General features: G+C 39.6%; 2 protein-coding genes across 7 annotated transcripts in view; both read right to left on the minus strand.

The window, feature by feature from the left end:
* The window catches only part of LOC135220857 (large proline-rich protein BAG6-like), a 289,694-nt gene that overhangs the window by 9,572 nt on the left and 260,354 nt on the right, over positions 1-19,768 (minus strand). For all 6 annotated transcript variants that reach the window (XM_064258425.1, XM_064258423.1, XM_064258427.1 and 3 more), the window contains 5 exons: positions 19,595-19,725; positions 19,368-19,483; positions 18,985-19,156; positions 14,771-14,950; positions 10,138-10,294 (listed from right to left, as the gene is read on the minus strand). In XM_064258425.1, the coding sequence (XP_064114495.1) occupies positions 10,138-10,294; positions 14,771-14,950; positions 18,985-19,156; positions 19,368-19,483; positions 19,595-19,725 (756 nt within the window). The remainder of the gene's footprint in view (positions 1-10,137; positions 10,295-14,770; positions 14,951-18,984; positions 19,157-19,367; positions 19,484-19,594; positions 19,726-19,768) is intronic.
* On the minus strand, positions 10,302-14,763 carry LOC135220858 (uncharacterized). Its single transcript, XM_064258428.1, has 2 exons — positions 11,534-14,763; positions 10,302-11,016 (listed from the first exon to the last, which is right to left on the minus strand). The coding sequence occupies exon 1, from the start codon at positions 13,110-13,112 to the stop codon at positions 11,667-11,669; it is 1,446 nt and encodes a 481-aa protein (XP_064114498.1). The 5' UTR covers positions 13,113-14,763; the 3' UTR covers positions 10,302-11,016; positions 11,534-11,666.

Below are 19,768 nucleotides of genomic sequence, written 5' to 3' on the forward strand. Positions count from 1 at the left end.
ATAATGCAGGACGCATCTTCACACAAGATGAGGACTTATGTGCTCTAGTGCTGGACATAAGCGATCCCGGAGAGGGAGGGTCAGCAGGGTGAAGGGAGTCCCCGAACTCCTTGAGCAGCAGTAACGAGAGCCTCTTGTAGTCCCAGACTACTACATCTACAGGTTTCTCTTCATCAGATACTTCTTCTAAAGGACCAACTGAAGGAGAACGTTTGGAAGGAATAGGGCTCTTGCCCGGAGAAGTACTCCTTTCCCGCGAAGGAGTGCGCTGATTCCTAGACACATACTTGTTTGAAGTTGAAGGAGGAGAATAATTCCTAGCGAAAAAGGAACTATGAGGATCCTGGAAGTTGCAAAGTTCCTTGTGCTTAACAGGCTTTTGGCGCCTGCTCTTCTGAAGCTCCCTGACTGACTCCTGACGCCTTGACTCCTGGAGCCTGAGAGACTCTTGACGCTGATTCCTTGCGCCTGACTGACTCCTGTCTTCTGCTCGACTCCTGGTGAGCCACAGAATCATGGTGCCTGAACCACTCCTGGTGCTTGTTCGCCTCTTGACGTTCCGAAGACTCTTGGCGCTTGAACCGATCTCGGCTCTCTCCCGTCTCTTTGAGCCTGAAACGATCGTGACTCCTACTAGATTCCAGACATCTTCTAGGGGAGCGGCTACGCCCTTCCTGAACTACTGGGGAGCGATGAAGTGAGGGGCTTCTGTTAGGCTCCAAAACCGTCTTGAGAATGGCGCCTACTCTGTGGAGAAGAGCGCCTAAAGGGCGAAGGGCATCGCTTATCAGGCGAAAAGCTCCTGTCAAAGGAGTCCCTGGAATCTGGAGAGATGCGTCTTGGTGAGTATGAGAGATCCCTCCTAGCAGAAGAGGGGCGCTTAGTGGAACTCTTGACAGGTAGAGAAACGTCTTTCCTTCTTGTCGAATCTCTGGTAAAAGAGCCTACCAGAGAGGATAACTGTTCCTGAAGGCAGATCAGGAACTTCTTAGTGGGGTCCTGAAGAGAGGGCTCCTCTTGCCTCGACTTCTTATGTTCTGAAGGCCAATCCTCAGGAAAACGCTCTGGGCTCAAATCCGCAGCGTCTCCTTTCGGCGCCTTCCAGGCTCTCTTCAAAGGGCGCGATTGAGAGGCTGAACTCCATCCACATCTAGGAGAGGATGAATCCGAAGCCGAAAAACACTCCCTTAGGATGCCCTTTCTGCGGCTATCCAAGGCAGCCTGGGACGCTACATCAGGATCTGCCGAAGGGACGCCTGACCGTTGGGGATGCCCCACATCCTCCCTGCGGCTTTCGACATTCCTCCTCCCTTGGTCCTGGGAGTTTGAAAGAGGTCTAGGCCTAGGAGCAATGTGGAACCGGTCAGACGCCCCCTCCACTTCACTGGGGACACTGCACATATCACTGTCAACACTCTTACCTTCATCCAAAGCTTGCAACTGAGCTAGCAGCTTTTTGATCGAAGCTTTAACATTTTCTCTTTCAGAGGAAGAATCCTTGGATTCAATACAGGGAGAAGAAGCTGCGGCTAAGGGAGAAATGTTAGTTACAGGAGATTTATCAACTTCTTGTTCCAGAGAACAAGATCTACTTGAGGATCTAACTGAAGCTTTCCTAATCCTATCTCTCTCAAGCTTTCTTACATAAGAAGATAAGTTCTTCCATTCAAGCTCTCTTAACTTCTCGCACTCATTACAGGTGTTGTTAAATGAACATTCATTACCTCTACATTTAGCGCAAACATTATGAGGGTCTACCGAAGATTTCGGCAGCCTAGTCTTACAATTATCCATTGTACAAACCCTCAACATAGGTGAAGCCTTTGCGTCAGACATCGTGAAAGAACAATCCTAATCAAAGTTGAAAAACAGTCCACAATAAGCGTATGCCAAGCCAGAGAAAACAGAATACGTCACCAATATAACCAATCCAAATTCTCAGCAAACGAGTAGAAATCCAAAATGGGAGGAACAAACAACAGATGTTGTCCTTCCGGCCGAGAAAAAATCTGGCTTAGAAAACGGGAATGGTTCCAGATCCCGCCACCCAGCGGCGGGAATGGTGGATCACCTGACCTACCTGTCACGTGTGCCGCGAGTTTTGAAATTCTGTCGGGACGACCGAGTCTATAGCTAAGTATATATCTGCTGGGTAAGTTTTCATGTACAAAAATAAAATGTTAAAAAAATTTTCTGGGCGCTCGGGTTGATCTCGACCCGCACGTACCTTTAACAGGGTGCCAATATAGCAAAACCTATCCAGGGTTAAGCTAGGAATATGCTACAGAAAACTGATAATTGATATTTGGTATTCTGAACTACTTAAAGGTTGTAGTCTTTGAGAACACTGTAACAGAATAGCATGTTAATCTAGTGTTAGTTGCAGTGGTTGTTCTGTATAAGTGGTTTTGTAGTTTAAGCCTAGAAAAAGAGAGTTGTTGTGTGATCGTGTGTCAGTATGTAGATTTAATAGAAATTTAATTAGTGTTTTTGTGTATGTATACAGTAAGTTTTCAGGTGTAAATATATAAATTATAAGGTAATTAGGGAATAAATTAGTTTCAAGTGATTGAGTTTTTGTGTAAACCTTCTGTATTTCTGGCTTGAGTCTTACTCCACAGTTTCTTTCTCCTGAAGCCCCAGCAATATCTTATTATATTTTCTATTTACATTTTACCATATTTTCTGCATCAGTCTATTTTAAAAATAAAAGAAAACTGATCAGAAAATGTTAAAATGGTGATACACATTATATCTACGTCTTAAATCATTTAGGATATACCAAATAAACAATGAGCATATCATCTGAGATATAAAATATACACACTACACAGGGAAACTCCCCATGAATTGCACTAAATTTCCAACAACTGATTAAAGTAAACAATATAAAGCTTTATCAGTGTGTGCTGCACCAACTTTCAATATGATGCAATGTACTGTATAAATAACGTTCATAATATTTCTCAATTTCGTAACCTGTGTTGTATTTGTACCATCTTTTTAAGAATGCTACAAAATGATACACAATGTTCGGTGAGCTGCTGTTGAGACATGAGGCATAGGCTATGCACAGGCTATTTAGGAACAGTCTTGATGCTTATTACAGTAAATATTCTATATGTGAAATTGTATGAAATAGAGCAGAGCATCTCGGTTATGTAACTGGTAGTCCACTTGATTGCTAAATTACTTAACGTCAGTGTTGACAACTGTTTGTGTGTTTGTTGAACTTTTTAAAACTTTAACCTTTTACAATTTCTGTACATTTTATTATAAAATAAACTAATAAAAACATACTTTATGCATCTATCCAAAAATGAGTAATATGTATATATTTCATTTATCTAAGACATAGAATTTTTAAAAGTTTCCTTTATATTTCTAGCATATGCAAGCCATCTTAAAATATCAAATTCACATATGATAAATGCCATAAAATTCAACACTTAACCCAATCAATCAAATATTCAATTATTTGAAAGTATCAAATGGCCAAACCTTCCATAAAATGAGAATGTTTTTAAAAATACTGAACATGTGGATGTGGTAGACCATGTGAGAGTAAATGACAGTTTCAGAAAGTGTTACTTTTCCCAGCAATTCATCAAGCTTAATGGATACTTAATGTACTTTAAAAATAATGTTGCCATCTTTTTCAAGCAGAGGTCTAATGTTTCTAACAAAGCCATAGTGTTTACACAAGGAGTATAACATGACAAATTTTTAATTAATTTGTATTTTCCGTAGATAATAAACCTGAGGTCTTAACAATACGATAAATCTTCTGGTGCCAGCTGGAAACCAGTTAAAAACAATTAAGGATTGTAAAAGCAAAGAATCTGTGGCATCAGGCATCCACTGTGTAGCTGAGGTGGAAGCGAGTCCAGAGATTGTGCTTGAATCAAGTGACGCATCAGTCTTTCTTCCAACCCAGGATGAAACAGAAGAATGGTGGTTAGAGGTGGGCAGTCAATGTTAAGACCTCAGGTTTATTAGCTAAGAAAAATACAAATTAATGAAAAATTTGTTGTGTGTTCTAACACGGAACAAACCTTCGGTCTTATCAATAGGATAGAATCACACCTGGAGGGAGGTATGAGAATCCTGAACCGACTGGAGCTTCGGCACACCTGATCATTCTTCTCAGATGTTAGATATGTGGATATCTAAACTCTATCCACTGGGTTTAAATACAACGAAACATGTCCAGATTCATTGCATAGTACATGGAAGTCACAAAGAACGATATCTGTTCAGGCAACAAACCATGTTAGCCACAAGAAACAAGCTTGTCACCACTCCACAATCCCTTTGCTGGAGAGAAGAGTTGAAGGTACTGAGAGGCAGATTTGTATGTTGCATTGAACATAACATGCAGTAACAGTAAGGCTGCAAAGCTCACCTGCATCAAGCCAGTTCCAGCGTATGGTGTGTCTATTTTTCAAACTGTCTGTAGGTATGAAGGAAAGAGAAAAGTGAAAGAAAAAAGACCAGTCATCTCTCATTCCCTACTCCACACAATCATCTTAGGCAAGATAAAAACTGTCCTGCCAGGGCCACTCGATGAATCACACTTCTTGAACAGCCACCACCAGCCCCAAGGAAAAAAAAAAAAGTGTCCAAGGATCTGTGGACAATATCCTTCAGGAAGAAGAAAGTGAGTGGTATGAGCAGTCAGGAACAGCATTCAAAATCCTATGAACAGATGAATTCTTCTAAAATGCCAGGGAGGAACCTGTATTCCTCTGGTGTCATGTGCTTCTCTGTGCACCTAATTGGTGACAGAACTCAACGATGAAGAGTAGGCTTGCCTAAACAACTCATGTAGTTAAATGAAAGGGTATCCTAGGACACCTCTTTCTTGACCTGGCTTGTGTTAACATGAAGCCAATGACACCTAAACTCTTGGTAACAAAACCTTCAGATAATAGTGCATTGCTTTGCCGGGTTACAGCAGAAAGGAGGCGAAGCTTTCATCGTCAACCATGGAAATCTGGGTCTTAGCCACGAATTCCCGGGCAAATTCGAAAGCTAATGACGGATTAAGCCTGACCCTGAAGCTCTCCAACTCTTCCAAGGAAAACTGTTTCCAAAGTCAGTTTCCTGTAGCAATTGATGCATGGGCCCAAAGCAGCTTGAGTGAAACTATTCAGTACAAGAGTATGGTCCCACACAGGAGGTCTGAGTTTCCTAGGTGAATAAGAGCACTCAAAGCTCTTCAACCACACTGAGAATCCTCAGGGTGAAGTGATTTCCACATTCTTCAGATAACTAAACACAAGTCAGCCCCATAACATCTCGCCAGCATCAACAGAGAGAACTTCCTCTGCGGCCACCAGCGAGGAATCAGAGGAATTTATTTCTGGGGATTAGTGATTGGAAATTAATTTCTCAATGTAATATGGTTCAGATCCCACAATAAGCTGTAGGTCCCGTTGCTAAGAAACCAATTGGTTCCGAGCCACCTTAAAAAAATCTAATCCTTCGGGCCAGCCCCAAGAGAGCTCTTAATCGGCTCGTTGGTCTGCTAAAACTAAGATATAGTATTTAACTTTTCCTCTGTTCTGACAAATATCCAGAAAATCTTGTCTACTGAACAGGAACTCTAAGGGAAAGTACTAAACTTACATCTGAGACGCTGCTCTGCAAGAAAGATTTCCAGCTCAAAAGAGAAACTGGGCTGACTCCGGACATGAAGAGATAAAAGATTCTAATGACCAGTGGCAGTTCTTCAAACAAGATTGGCGAAGCAGGCTGTGCTAAGGTGGAATCTCTCTTGCCACTCAGCTTGGTGCCACAAGGAGCTACTAGGGTCAGCCTAAAACTTTGGAGCCTGGAAAAGGGAGTTTGTTTTAATTCACTCCCTCTGGATCTGCTCCTGTACAAAGAAACCTCCTACAAATGTTGGAGTGCTCATTTTGAAGAGCCCCTGGCCTCGGGGCATGGAACATACAAGAGGAAGAACTCCACATAAACGTGTTGGCGTTGAAGGCAGCTTTCCTGGGCCTTCAGTAGATTCGAGAAAGGGAGGTAGGGCACTCCATTATTAAACCTCTTAGAAAGGAGTCTTCTGCCACAATGAACCAACTTGGGACCATGAACAGTAGACCTCTAGCTTCCTGCTGAACCATGAAGTGAAGAGGTCTAACATGGGTCTTCTCCAAGTAGGCAGAGGAAAGAATAGGATAATCCAAGGGGATGTCCCATGATAATATGCTCTTCATTGATACATTCTAAATATTATCTTAATGTTAATTTATGCATTGTCAAAGCACCTGCACTGTAGACAGAGATACCCTTGCGCAGCCAACAGAACATGCATTTCCAACAGAGGGGACTCCCTATTAGGAGATCCCATATGATCACAAACATTCAGTATGTTACTCATCAGAGGAGACAACCTATGATGAAAGGAAACGCCCCTCCCTTTTACTAAGGAACCACCATCGTAACATTCTTGAATAACATAGCGCAGCCCTAAAGACGGATCTTAACTCCTGCAGAGACAAGAACAGCTAGGATAGTGAGATACAGTACTATTACTATTCTGGTTACAGTCATATAGTACATACGAAAGTCCCTATGTACGAAAAATCCAGGTTACGAAGGCAAAGACGAAGATTTTTTTTGCTTCTGTGTACAAAAATATTCAGGTTGTGAAAGGGTGTATGTACTGTAAAGTCCAAGATTCGCCCGGGCTGCCGAGAACAATTTTAAAATTCGCGCGCCGCCAACTCAGTAGACTCGCCACCATCCTCCCGCTCTCCCATTGGTTCCTGATGCTAGTCACCACCATAAGATCCTGCTCTCCTACTGGTCAGCATCTGTCTCATCATGCATCTTTGTATAGGTGTTCCTTGACCATTTCATTGCGGCAGCGTTATCGTAAACACCTGGAATTCGTTCGTTCACATAGATTTCGTTTGTTAACGTAAACTTGTGTTAGTGATTTCACTTTCGTTGTTCTATAAGTTTAATCAAGAAGTGTTAATGTTTTCTGCCATTTGTTAATGTTTCGTAAAGTTTAGCGGTAATGTTTTCTGCTATTTTTTTGTGTGTGTTTTGTAAAGTGTTCATGTTTTCTGCCATTTGTCCTCCTCCTCTGTCGCAACTTTCGTACATCGCTTCACTCGAAAGGTAAGGTTCCACATTTTACTACATACATACATATAGTATTTCTTGTACCCTGTACACTAATACACTTTATTTACAGGTGCAGTCATGGATGGTTAGGTTAGGTATTGAATGGTTCAAATTATTGTATTTCCTTGTTTATTGGTCAATTTAGCTTTATTATAAAATTTACTGTGGTGTTTTTGTAGGGCTTGGAACGAATTAGGCAATTTACATGTAAAAAGTAGTTCCAGATAAGAAAAAATCAGGTTATGAAGGCCGCTTCGGATATATTAATTTCGTAACCTGAGGTACTACTGTACTTGGATATGTAAAGGTAGGCTAAGCTAGATATCGAACCCAATCCCATACTTATGTAGAATGGGAAAATCTTCTGGCAGAATTCATGAAGTAGACGAACACGCTTTGGAAAATCAAAGAGCAGGCCTGATAAAGATAAGCTCAAACCAGCTAGGCTAGGCTAAGACCTCCAACACTTAGGCTAAGCTATGATGGAGAGATGTTCGAACTAGCTAGGCTAGGCCTAGATCCCAACTGCTTACGCTAGGCTAAGAACCCAACCACTTCCACTTGCTAGGCTACGAACTAAACTACTCTTACGCTAGGCTAAGAACCCAACCACTTCCACTTGCTAGGCTACGAACTAAACTACTTAAGCTAGGCTATGATGGTTAAGGTAGGTTTGAACTAGCTGGGCTAGGCTAGGAACCCAACCACTTGGTAGGGTAACATGGAAAATAAGGTTCGAACTGGCTAGACTAGAGGAAAATATGGTTTTAACTGGCTAGACTAGACTAGACTAGGCTAGGCTAGGCTTAGAACTCAACAACCTGCTAAGCTAAGAACTGCTGACAGAAGAGACAGAAGGTCTGGGAACTATTCTGCCTGGAGGCCACAGAGGCGCTACTAAGGTCACCCTGAGATTCCTGGAACGCATTACTCTGTTGAAGCGCATGGCAAAGAGCTTTAACATGGGTCTTCCCACAGGAAAAACAACCTGTCTGCTATGTCCTGATACAGAGACCACTCCATTCCTAGAACTCAGCTCCAACGACTTAGCTAGTCAGCCACCACATTCCTCCTGTCTGGAATGCACCTGCCAAAATCTAGTGAAGTGGCAACTGTGGCAGAGGGAAGCAAAGTAGAAGGGCTCCCAAGATCTGACTGGAATGCGCCACAGCCACCACTTTGAGGCGAGAAGCAGGGATTACAACTGCAGAGCCTGACAAGAAATAAATAATATGCCTTCCCCCTCAGGAAAAGAAGATATCTTCTATCCTGAGAGAGGAAAAAGAAACAAATTTATCTGTAAGGGTTAAGGGAAGGGAGTGAGCTCTACAACTCATGCCCAACCCCACCTCCAAAATATAAGGAAGAGACAAGACAGAAAATCCTGACTGATCCTGAGCAAGCAGATAGAACCAATGCAACTGGAGATCTTCCGCCATCAAAACTCATGTTGAGGGAGTGAAAGAACACTCCTCTGCTAGGAAGACAAATCCTTGCACACAAACCTTGGCTGCAAGACAAACCCGTAACTTCTCGAACCATACAAATTCTGAGACAAACATTACCACGCTCCCAGATATCTTTGAAGAAGAAATAAAACATTGAAATGTCTTAACACAAATGCTTCAATATATCTTTCATTATATCCCAACAATATTAAAAATGCAAAATCCTAGGAACAATATGAAGCTGTCCCCTCTCTCCCTGAAGGGGCAATATTCCCCTGAGAGAGATCAGCATTATACATGAAACGACTGATGACAAAGCAGTAGGAATAGGCCTGAAGCACACCTACTGCAAGTTGCATCTGTTCCAGAGGAAGAGTGAACACAGAAATCTTGGAAGGCAGTAGTAAAAACACATCAACGCTCACAGGACTTCTTAGGCTGGATATAATTAAACAGAACGGGTTTAGGTAAAAAAAAATACCAAATTTGTAAACTAATTTGTATTTTTCATAACTAACAAACCTTCGGTCTTAACATTAGGATTTACTAGCGCCAAGCTGGAAACGGTAGAATTAAAATTACACTTGTGAGATCCAGGGACTAATGGCATCTATACCAGGTCACGGGGCATGTATACCCAGAATGCCCATGGCTACCTGTGACCCATCAGTTATTTTCCTACCGCCTTTAAGATAAGAATACGGCTCGGGGGAGGAGAGCAGTGAATGTCCACTCTCCCAGGTGATTGAAGAAAGTGTGATGCGTCACTGGATTCAAGTGCGGTTTCTGGACTTTATTTCACCTCAACTTCACATTGGATGTCAAATACCACAGATTTCTTCCATTTACAATCTTTGATTGCTTTTAACTAGTTTCCACCTGGCACCAAAAGATTTATCCTATTGTTAAGACCGAAGGTTTGTTCCGTGTATGAACAAATTGGGTTTTTTAATATTTGGGACACAAACATTTGAGACATCATATGCCCAACTCTAGGAATATAATTTTAAGGTTTCCTGTATGCAAATTGTGGAATTCCAAGAAAGGTCTGAGCATATTTTCATATCCTTAAGGTGTTGGTACATAATGGATATCCCGTCACTGAATATCTCACAAATTATAAGGTATTCAAATAAGATTTTACTATGCTTTTAGATATAACGTATACCCATACAATTACACCTCTTGGAAATGTTAAATTTGAAGACCCTGCCTAAAAAATATATATAAAAATAAAGTCAACCATCAAAGATTACTTAACACCAATACAGTATCTAAAAAAAAATGATCCTCTACACCAACTTCCCTGTACTAATGATCTGGCACTTATAAAATAAAAATATTTTCTTCACCACCAACTTCATCATGTGAAAAAACTTACTTTTAAAACTGTCTTCTTTTTGCTTTCTCATATTTACTTTCTCTGCCATCTCAAGTAAGGCATATTCTTTCAGTAATTCTATTTTAGTTTGGAAAGCTAAAGAGAAGGAATATCCATAACACAATTAAGCTCCTACAGACTGAAAATACTGAAAGAACTAACCTTGAACTACTTGCTGAACTGAACCATGAGGTTTATGCTGTGAGGCTATCTTGCGACGTTTAAGAGGCATCCCACAAAGGTAAGCATCACTTAATGCTGTGTCAGGAACACCACGGCGTTGCCTTTCCACATCTCGAGTTATGACGGGTAGCCAGTCCTAAGAAAAAAAGTAGAAGCAAGCTATATTTCTATATATATGTTGTATGTTATGCTGTGCTAAATATCAGTTCACTGCTGCACTTAATCTGTGAAAACTTACTCTTCTACAACATAAAACAAAAATCAAATAAGTTATTTTCTTAAAATAGAATACAGGCAGGTCCTGGTTACCAGCATTTCAGTTTTACAGCGCTTGTTCAATATATATTCATAACTGAGTTTTACCCTACGTAGAGTTTATAGCACCGTTGTCTGGTTATCAGTGGGTAAGGTTAAGTGCCGAGACCGCCGCATAAAATACAAACATAACAAATATGCATCTTTTCCTTGGTTCTTTCAAAAAGCTATCCTTTACTTCGCTGTATCCAATAATACTGCATGTAGTCTTATATTACTATTGTATTGGAAAATTCAAACTAACTGATCATGTTTTGGTTTTGAAAAATCTGCTGACAGGGGAGGTAAGATTATTTTGCCATATTTAACTCAATTCAGAGCAATTTCTTGCTCCTATTTAGCGTAAATTAATCTCTGGAATCTCTATGTATAAGTTATGGGGCAAGGTCATTTTTTGTTATATGAGGTATTTTTAAGTTGAAATATGACAAATACTTATCTGTTGTGAACTCATTTACTTATTTTTTTCGACAATAGATGGTGCCATTGTCTGGTTATCGGCAGCTAGGCCTAAGCGTCGAGAGACCCTCATGAAATACAAACCTAAAGAATTTGCATATTTTTCTTGGGTCTTTTAAAGTTATGCTTCACTTTACTGTATCCAATAATACTGTATGTAGTCTCATATTACTATAGTACGTATTATAAAATACAAACAAAGCAATCAATGTTTTGGCTTGGAAAAATCAGCTGAGAGTGGAGGAATTTCCTTGAAGACTGATGGACTGGTATCTGAAAGTATGCGTCCTTTAGATCGACTGTCAGCATAAAGTCTCCGATCCTGACTGCTTGTAGAACCGTTTTTGGAGTTTCCATCTTGAAACTGGTTTTCCTTATAAACAGATTCAGCGTTGACAGGTCTATTACTGTCCTCCACTCCCCGTTGGCTTTGGGTACCAAGAAAATCCTGCTGTAGAAGCCTTTTGAAGGACTGCAATACTTGTTGCACAGCTCCTTTTTCCATCATCATCTTCACTTCATCCTGAAAAATAGTGGCCTTCTGAGATTTGTGGGCATAAGCGACGTGGGGTAATGGCTGATCTGTCAGGGGCGGGGTTACCTCGAACGGGATTAAATACCCAATCCTGAGAACATCCACCACCCACTGCTCTGCCCCTAGTTCCTGCCACACCTTCCAGTGATTTGCCAGGCAACCCCCCACTGGTGTGGCCGAGTGATGGGAGGCGCCCATCCTATCTTCTTGAGCCTCTCCCTCTTCCCCTATTGCCCCTTCCTCTGTTGTTTCTATTGTGAAAGGGCCGATGAGTTAGCCTCTTTGGGGAAGAGGGTCTTGTGACTCTATTAGGGATGTTATGTCTCACTGTCTTCTTCCGAGACATTTGCTGTTGTCTTCCCTCCAAAGGAGTAGTTTGACTGTTAGACGTTTTCCTAACTGCCTGTTGCACCAACCTATCGTTAGTGTCCATCCTTCTTCTATCTATCGCCTCTTCCAGTAAGACCTCTGGCAACAGCAGTTGCGATTCCAAGATATCCCCATTCCTCATTGCTAACAGGGAATCCAAATCCACATTGCAGCTTAGTCTAGCCAATGCTGCATCTCTCCTCATTAGCAGGATATTTGCCCAAACATTGGCACTTACGTTTGTCAGGTACGCAATCGCCTTGGAACCTGACTGTAGTAATCTAATGAACAATGGTTCATCCACTACTTTTCTTGTTGCTTCCGAGGATGCAATCTTCGCCACTGCTGTTGACCAAAGGTCTAACCAAGAAGCAGCCTGAAAGACAGAAGAAGCTGTTGCTTCTAACGTAGCAGCCTCTTGGTACGTCATTGAAGGGCACTCCATTTTAACCTGATCTAAGGTTAATCCAGGCCTTAATCTTACAACATTAGGGTTCATTTGTCTAGACAGCAAAGAGACCTTCGGTGTCGTATAATATTTCCTTTGCTTTATCATTGGAGGGGGAATAAATTTAAATGATCTATTAGATCTTAAGGAATTATCCCTCCCAGCAATCTTTGTGTTTACGTGTTGCAAGACCGACTCCGCATGACTCGAACAAGGCAATTCATACGACACCTTGGTATCCCTTTTTAATCCAAATGCCATGTCAATTCCAGGCGGAAGCATACTGGCCGGTGTTTCTGTCTTCTCCGAAAGGTTATTGAATTGACGAATCAAATCAATCACCTCTGCATACGAGGCCAGAAACTCTTGGTTTTCTCCTTCCTCCGGCTCTAGTGTACCATTCTCCGTCACAAGGGATGTTGTCTCGCCCCTATCTTCTGACAGACGGCCCGGAATTCCACGGCCGCCTGCCCCTACGGCCGCGGTCTCTTTGATCTTTGCTGGCCACTGTTGGCTCGATCCCGGATAGTCAGCAGGGGAACGAGAACGCCTCACTCTTTCTCTGCTCACGGATCTAGAGTGAGAATCTCGTCTAGATCTCCAAGATGAAGGCTCCCTTAAGACAGATATAACTTCGTCTCTATTAGTTTTGGCATCGTTTATGAGCGTCGGAGAGCTCGGCCTCGACCTTTCATCCAGACGGACACTGCCTTCCACGAACGTATCCGCCGAGGTTGCCAACTCACTATTTTTCGTACTTTTAATAGGAACCTTATCGTCCTTCGTACGTATTTTGAACGGCCTTACGGGCGAAACTGGGACCTGCATTCTATCCTCTGCTGCACCTTTCGCCGCCAACGTTGATTTTACAAGCGGTATCGTAGTTTTTGCGATCCGAACTGGCAACTCCGCATCGGCCGCTAGTCCGTCAGCCGCCTCAACAAAACACCAATATCACACGAATCCTCATCATCAGACCCTAACTGTGAAACTTCCCCCAAAGTAAAATCCTGACAACTAGCTGGCTTAGGTCAACCACTAATACCCTCCCCCCCCTTCTCCTAAATAAGTGCCCTTTGGCACTGTCATGTGACTAACAGGGAACACATTGGGTAAAGAATCATAAAACACCTGCCTGGACCAGATCCCCATAGGCCTTCGCCATGACGGGGTTCACAAGCCGGGGTATCTATCGCAACATTACCCACAGTGCTGCTGATAAGTACCTGATAAGGAGCTAAAAATGAATCTAAAAGATTGTTAGACATCCTAGTAAAAGCTGCTTCAAAATTTTCTGATAGCTTGATAAACTTGGCTGAAATGTCTCTATCTAAACTATGCTATGATGTTTCAAATTTCTTATTCCAACTAGTTACCATTGCCAAAAATTTTGAATCAAATTCAGAAACGAATTCATTAGTTACCAGTTGTACAGGTGGCAAAACATCAATTAATTCGGAACCGGAATCACGATACTGAAATCGAAGAACCAGAACCATGGGTGCAGAAGTCAAGGAAATCAATAGATACAGGTCTAGCTATCAATTTCTTTTTCTCCTTAGTCAATCTTTTATGCTACAAGATTCTTTGATGCTTGACATACGCTGTCATATATGTGTCAGACCAAGACTTACACAAGTCGCAACAAGAAGTCATGTCACAAACACGTCCACGACAAGTTACAAATGTCATGGGGTTCATACTCCCTGCTACACATCCTTGTCCCACAAGACAGGCAATTCCTGATGTTGCTAGCAGAAGGAAGACTCGAATCATCTTGATTATCCATTGAACAGGTCACGTAAATCCGGGTCGCGTAAAATTTCATCAATAAAATATATACCACAATATAAATAAAAGTTAATTCACTAATTTCGTGGATTTCATAAATGGTAAATAGCATAAAACTGCAGTAACAAATAACGGGAGCTTCAAGGCACAAAGGGTTTTGGAAATTTATAAAGAACGGTTGTGATGTAAACAACGGCAGTGTTGTCAACTGGCAGACAGAATAGGAAGTAACAGGGTTGCCAATGGGGTAAATTTAGGTGCAGATTATGGGGATTTAGGGCTAGATAAATTATATTAATGTAATATTTATTAATAGTCAAGTTAGATTTGTCTAATAAGTCTATCGACAAGTGTACCCCATCATGTAGTTTACTACAATAACTACTTAAGGAATTGTAAAAAGTGGCTTTCTATCCAATTATCACAATAACAGTTAGTTTATACAGTGACTTTTACAAAAATACTCTCCATATCTCTAAAAAAATACTAGTTTCATGACTATATCTATGAATTCTTAGTTCAGAGGTGATTTTTATGAATGAAATGAACATTGAAATAAAGTTCACCAGAACTTTATTTCCTTCATGTGCACAATTCAAATAAAGAGAGTAATAATAATTTAGTAGTATTGGTAATACTAAAATACTGTCAAGGGAATCCATTAGGCCAACTTAAATGTAAGGAAGCCACTTTACCTGAGGAACAGCCGAGTGCCAAGGTTGTGACCCTACATTAATGGTAATGGGAGGCTCATCTGTCAAGGGCTCCTCCTCTTTCTCCTCTTCACTGCCCCTACGTACGGTAGCATTATCTTCAACCTCTCCTCTGGAAGTTGTTACTTCTTCCACACATCCTACCTCCTCCACTTCCATTGGCTGAAACAAAGTTTTGCAGGTTCAACACAAACTTAAAAAGACAGTAAAATTATTTGCTAAACCATACCTCCAATAAGTAATACTAACTTGACCCTTAAACGCCGAGCCTCTATTTACAAAAGTGCCTGTCGTATGCCGGTGGTGTTCGGGAGTTAGCGCTGAAGCGGAAAAAAGTTTTTTCAAAAGACCACAGCACGCTTAGTTTTTGAGATTAAGATTTCATTTTTAGCTCCTTTTTTTTTCATTGCCTGAAGTTTAGTATGCAACCATCAGAAATGAAAAAAATAACATTATCATATATAAATATTGGAGTATATGACAGCGAGAAAAAAAACTTCAAATATAATTGTATACAAATCGCGCTGTGAGCAAAACGGTTAAAGCTAACAAGTTATTTTTTTTCGTTGTATTGTACACTAAATTGCGATTATTTTGGTATATAACAAATTGTAAAGCGATCTAAGCAACACCGAGAAAATATTATCACAAAATGATGCATGAATTCATAACACTCACCATAAATCGAAATATTGTGCTAGACACTTCCCGTTTGTTGCAAAATGAAGATAATTGATTGAACATTACTAAACTGTAAGTGTTTTAGCTTACAATTGCAGTTTTCGACCATTTCGGTCGAGGTAAAGTTGACCGAAGGTCTAATTTTATCTATTTATCGTGATTTATGTGAAAATATTTCAAAACTGATAAAAGCTACAACCATGAGTTATTTTTTGTTGTATTCTACATATTACGCACATTTTCATGTATGTGTAACACTTTATGTAAGTTGTGCTAGAGACTTCCTGTTTGTTGCAAAATGAAGGTAAATGATTGAATGTTACTAGAATGTAAGAGTTTTAGCTTACAATTGCGTTTTTCGACCATTTCGGTCGAGTCAAAGTTGACCGCAGGTTTAAATTTTGGCACTTGTCGCGATTTATATGAAAATATTTCAAAACTGATGAAAGCTACAACCATGAGTTATTTTTTGTTGTATTCTACATGAAATTGCACACCTTTTCATGCATAACACTTTATGTAAGGCCTAATAGAAAATGGTGCAAAAATTATGACAAGGTGACTAAAGAAATTGACATTTTCAGCAGTTACTGCGTGCGGAGGGAAGGCAAAAGTTTTTTCAAAAATTCATCGTAAATCGAAATATTGTGCTAGAGACTTCCCGTTTGTTGCAAAATGAAGGTAAATCATTGAATGTTACTAGAAGGTAAGGGTTTCAGCAGTCACTCGCAAAAGTTCTGCAAAACACGAATGTGTCAATAAATCCCTCTCCGACGATGCGTCGCTGATGCTTCGTAGAGCGAGAAAAAAGAAATTCGCGCATGTGCGGCTGGGTAACGCTTGTAAACAAAACAACAGCGTGATGCGTGAACTCCCAGCATCCCTCAAGGCACGACTTAAAATTTTTTGCAAACTAGGCCTATAACTATGTTTCCACGAATATTTAAGACAACTTTTGTAGTCGAAGTACTGTACGTCCACTTTGCCCCGACAGACAATTTTAGTCGACGTACAATATGTCCAGTCAGCATTTATGGGTTAACAGACACAGCATGACCAAGCTAAATATGTACAATTTTATAAAATAATAAGGAGGCACACAAGAGCATAAAATTAAACATAAATGGCCTTTTGCATCTCCCTGATTATGAGGTACCAAAGTGCAAAAAATTAAACATAAATGGGTAAGGTGACAATTCATAATTTTTCTCGTCCACTGGCAAATTATTTAAAAAAAAATGATCAGAGACATTTGAAGAAAGTAATCCAGAATAGGTATGCAACATGTATGAATGACTATAGGTAAACATGATGTTAAGTGAAAGCCATTTTAAATTGTACAATCTATTCAATGGAATTCCATGGCTACAGCTTTACGGAGTTACAAAAACTCATTTAATGAACAATTTCTTATACTCATTCCAATACTATTAACAATTAAAGGTTACAAAGAAGAATCCACCTTAATATTAAATTAAACAATTCAAATATTTATCTCAACAGTATATTTAGCTTTGATATAATAAAAAGACATGAATATGGCTCAGTAAACCTACAAGAAATGGAGGTAATTTATCAATGCTGCCAATACTTAAAACTTCTGAGCAATTCTAATGTTTGTACTTATGACTATTATTGTCCAAGCAGGTTATATTTTTGCTGAATCAATAAGGCAGATTTGTAAATTAATGTTCTTACTTCAAGTTGGGCTAACCTCTCCACAATCACTCCCATTTGGCAATTCAAAAGTCCTCAAGCCACCTGTGTTAGTCCAGAAATTTATCTATGGGCTATCTTAAATATTTCACATTACAAAAAACTCTCAAGTAAAGATGCCACTCTGTGTTCTACAACAATAATACTTGTGAAATGCTCTTGTACGTTGCTAAACAATACTTCACAAGTTTTCTGGCCTAATGGTACCTTGTAAAAAACTACTAACCAAATAGCTACCCTAGCTGGAAAAGGACGCTGCAAACCCAAGGTCCAAATATTGAAAAGCAATCTTGTATAGATGAAGGAACAACTACGGAATATAGTACTATAAAAGAAATACTATAACAAAATACCAGACAGGAAATAACAAACAAAAACCAATAAACAATTAAATTATCTTCACTTCAGTTTGCTCAACAAAAAGGCAATTGCATCACACCTAAGCTTTCAATAAAAAAGCAAGATGTTGGATTTAAATGCTTATCTATGATAAGAAATATGGCAAAATTTTATAATGCTTATAATATACAGCTATTTGAACAATGGTGTGTGTCATTAACCCTTACTGGATGGGTAAACAGCTCCTCAGGCCGGGTAAACTTTTTGAGGTCAGCCAATTTACGAAAAAAAGTATATCAATGGAAAGCGCAAAAGTGAAAAAAAGAGAAATTCTAAAAAATTTTTCTTACCTTCCATAAGAAGTTGAAAATTACTAATTTACAACCCTTAGTGGGGCCTCTTTTACAAGACAATCATAAATTTTACCAACTTATATACATTTTTTTATCTAATAAATAAATTTATTCTATTTTGTAAAATTATAATTACTGCTCACATGATATCAAAACCTATTTGTTGAAAAAATTTGTTGAAAAATATTTATGTAAATTTACCGAGAACAAAGATTCAGTAATGTTTTTTACTTTTATGTTTTTTCTAATACTTCGCAATTTTCTTTGTAAAATTACATTTATAACTGACATACTATCATAAAAGACAAGAACAAAAAACAACAGCAACCCCTTGGTATATTTATGAGCGAGACGCAGAATATTTCCCCTTCAAGTCACAAGCACTACTGAAGTCCTAAGATGCCCACATTCGTGATCTTAGTCCGTATAAAAGTTGCCCTAAGTGAATTTATGGGCTATAAAAATATTGGCACCTCTTTCCCACCCGATTCTTTTCAAATCGTAGCACGTAATATTGTTTAACTACAGGATCAATCCGTCCACCACCCCAAACCTGTTACCACTACTCCCAAGGATCAATCTGTCCATCAAGGACGGAGACAGAGAGCAATAAATTCTGAGATAAGAACTTTATCATAAAAATCAAACTTTGTTCAACATTTAAAGAGTCAAGGCAGCTGTTGGAGAATAAACACAAGAACTATATTAAAAATCTGAAATATAAAATGAAAATACTCGCATGAGCTAGACAGGACTACTTAATTCTTTTAAAGGCTTTTACAATGATCTATTGTATATTTACTTGTATGTCCTACACCTTTTATCAGTCCTACTTTCAATTTTGTTAGGATTTAATTTTAATCCCTATAATTTGCACCATGTACCAATTTCATCCAAATATCTATTGACAGATTCAACAACCACAAGTCTGTCTATAATCAGGGAGCAACATCAAAGAAAAGTGATATGGAAGCAAAAAGCTTGTTTTCAAGGCCAAACAACATTAGAAGTATGCAGGCTCTCTGACTTTTAATATATCAAGATAATGTTCACATGTTTTTTATTCTTTACGTGATCATAATTTTGTTGAGAAGTTAAAATACATACCTCCTCCACAGGGCCATTAGCAGGTGTTACATGAATGACATTATCTGATGGAGTTGTTTGTTGTGGTGGTGCAGAAGGTGTTGGGGTTGTACGTGATGTAAGAAAATCATCTGACTGACGCCTACTTCTCTCCTCCTCCATGCGACGCCCTTCATCCGGAGATACGACATACCTGTACCACAATTGGAGATTCAACTGACTTCAATGTGAATTCAGACTTAATTAAAATCTTGGAAAAGAGAAAAACCAGGAAAATAATTTCTTAACAGTACATGCACCATACCAGTTCCTACATTATATACTTATGTATATTTACTACAGTTAAAACACAATTGGACATCTTTTTATCAGAAATGGAATTATAAAGACACCAATGGACAAACCTTCGTATATGATCATTGGTGATGGTCATGCGGTTCATCATTGAACGGAGTTGCATGATGGATGTATTAATAGACCAAGCTTGAATAGCAGGGCTCACACCAGCCATTATTGAACGCTGAAAAAAAAGTGAATTTATATAAAAATGAGGATCCTCAAAGATACCCAAAAAGTATTTTTGCCGTGAACAACATGGATACAAATCCAGACTGACCAACTTGTTACTTACAACACGTTCCTGGATGACTCTTTCTAAGCCCTGCACTCCGTCAGTGAAACAATGGAGAGAGAGAGCAATAAATTCACCCAATGCTCGTTGTATGAGAGATACCAGAGATGGGCCAAATGTGTCTGCATCAGCTGTCAAGGAAACAAAAAATAAGTGTGAGGTTTATTTTATATG

Source organism: Macrobrachium nipponense, chromosome 2 (genome assembly GCF_015104395.2).
Source record: "Macrobrachium nipponense isolate FS-2020 chromosome 2, ASM1510439v2, whole genome shotgun sequence".
NCBI lineage: Eukaryota > Metazoa > Arthropoda > Malacostraca > Decapoda > Palaemonidae > Macrobrachium > Macrobrachium nipponense.

Bases quoted from the DNA above. Each gene is read 5' to 3' on its own strand.
- LOC135220858 (XM_064258428.1), bottom strand. From the start codon at position 13,112: ATGCAGGTCCCAGTTTCGCCCGTAAGGCCGTTCAAAATACGTACGAAG.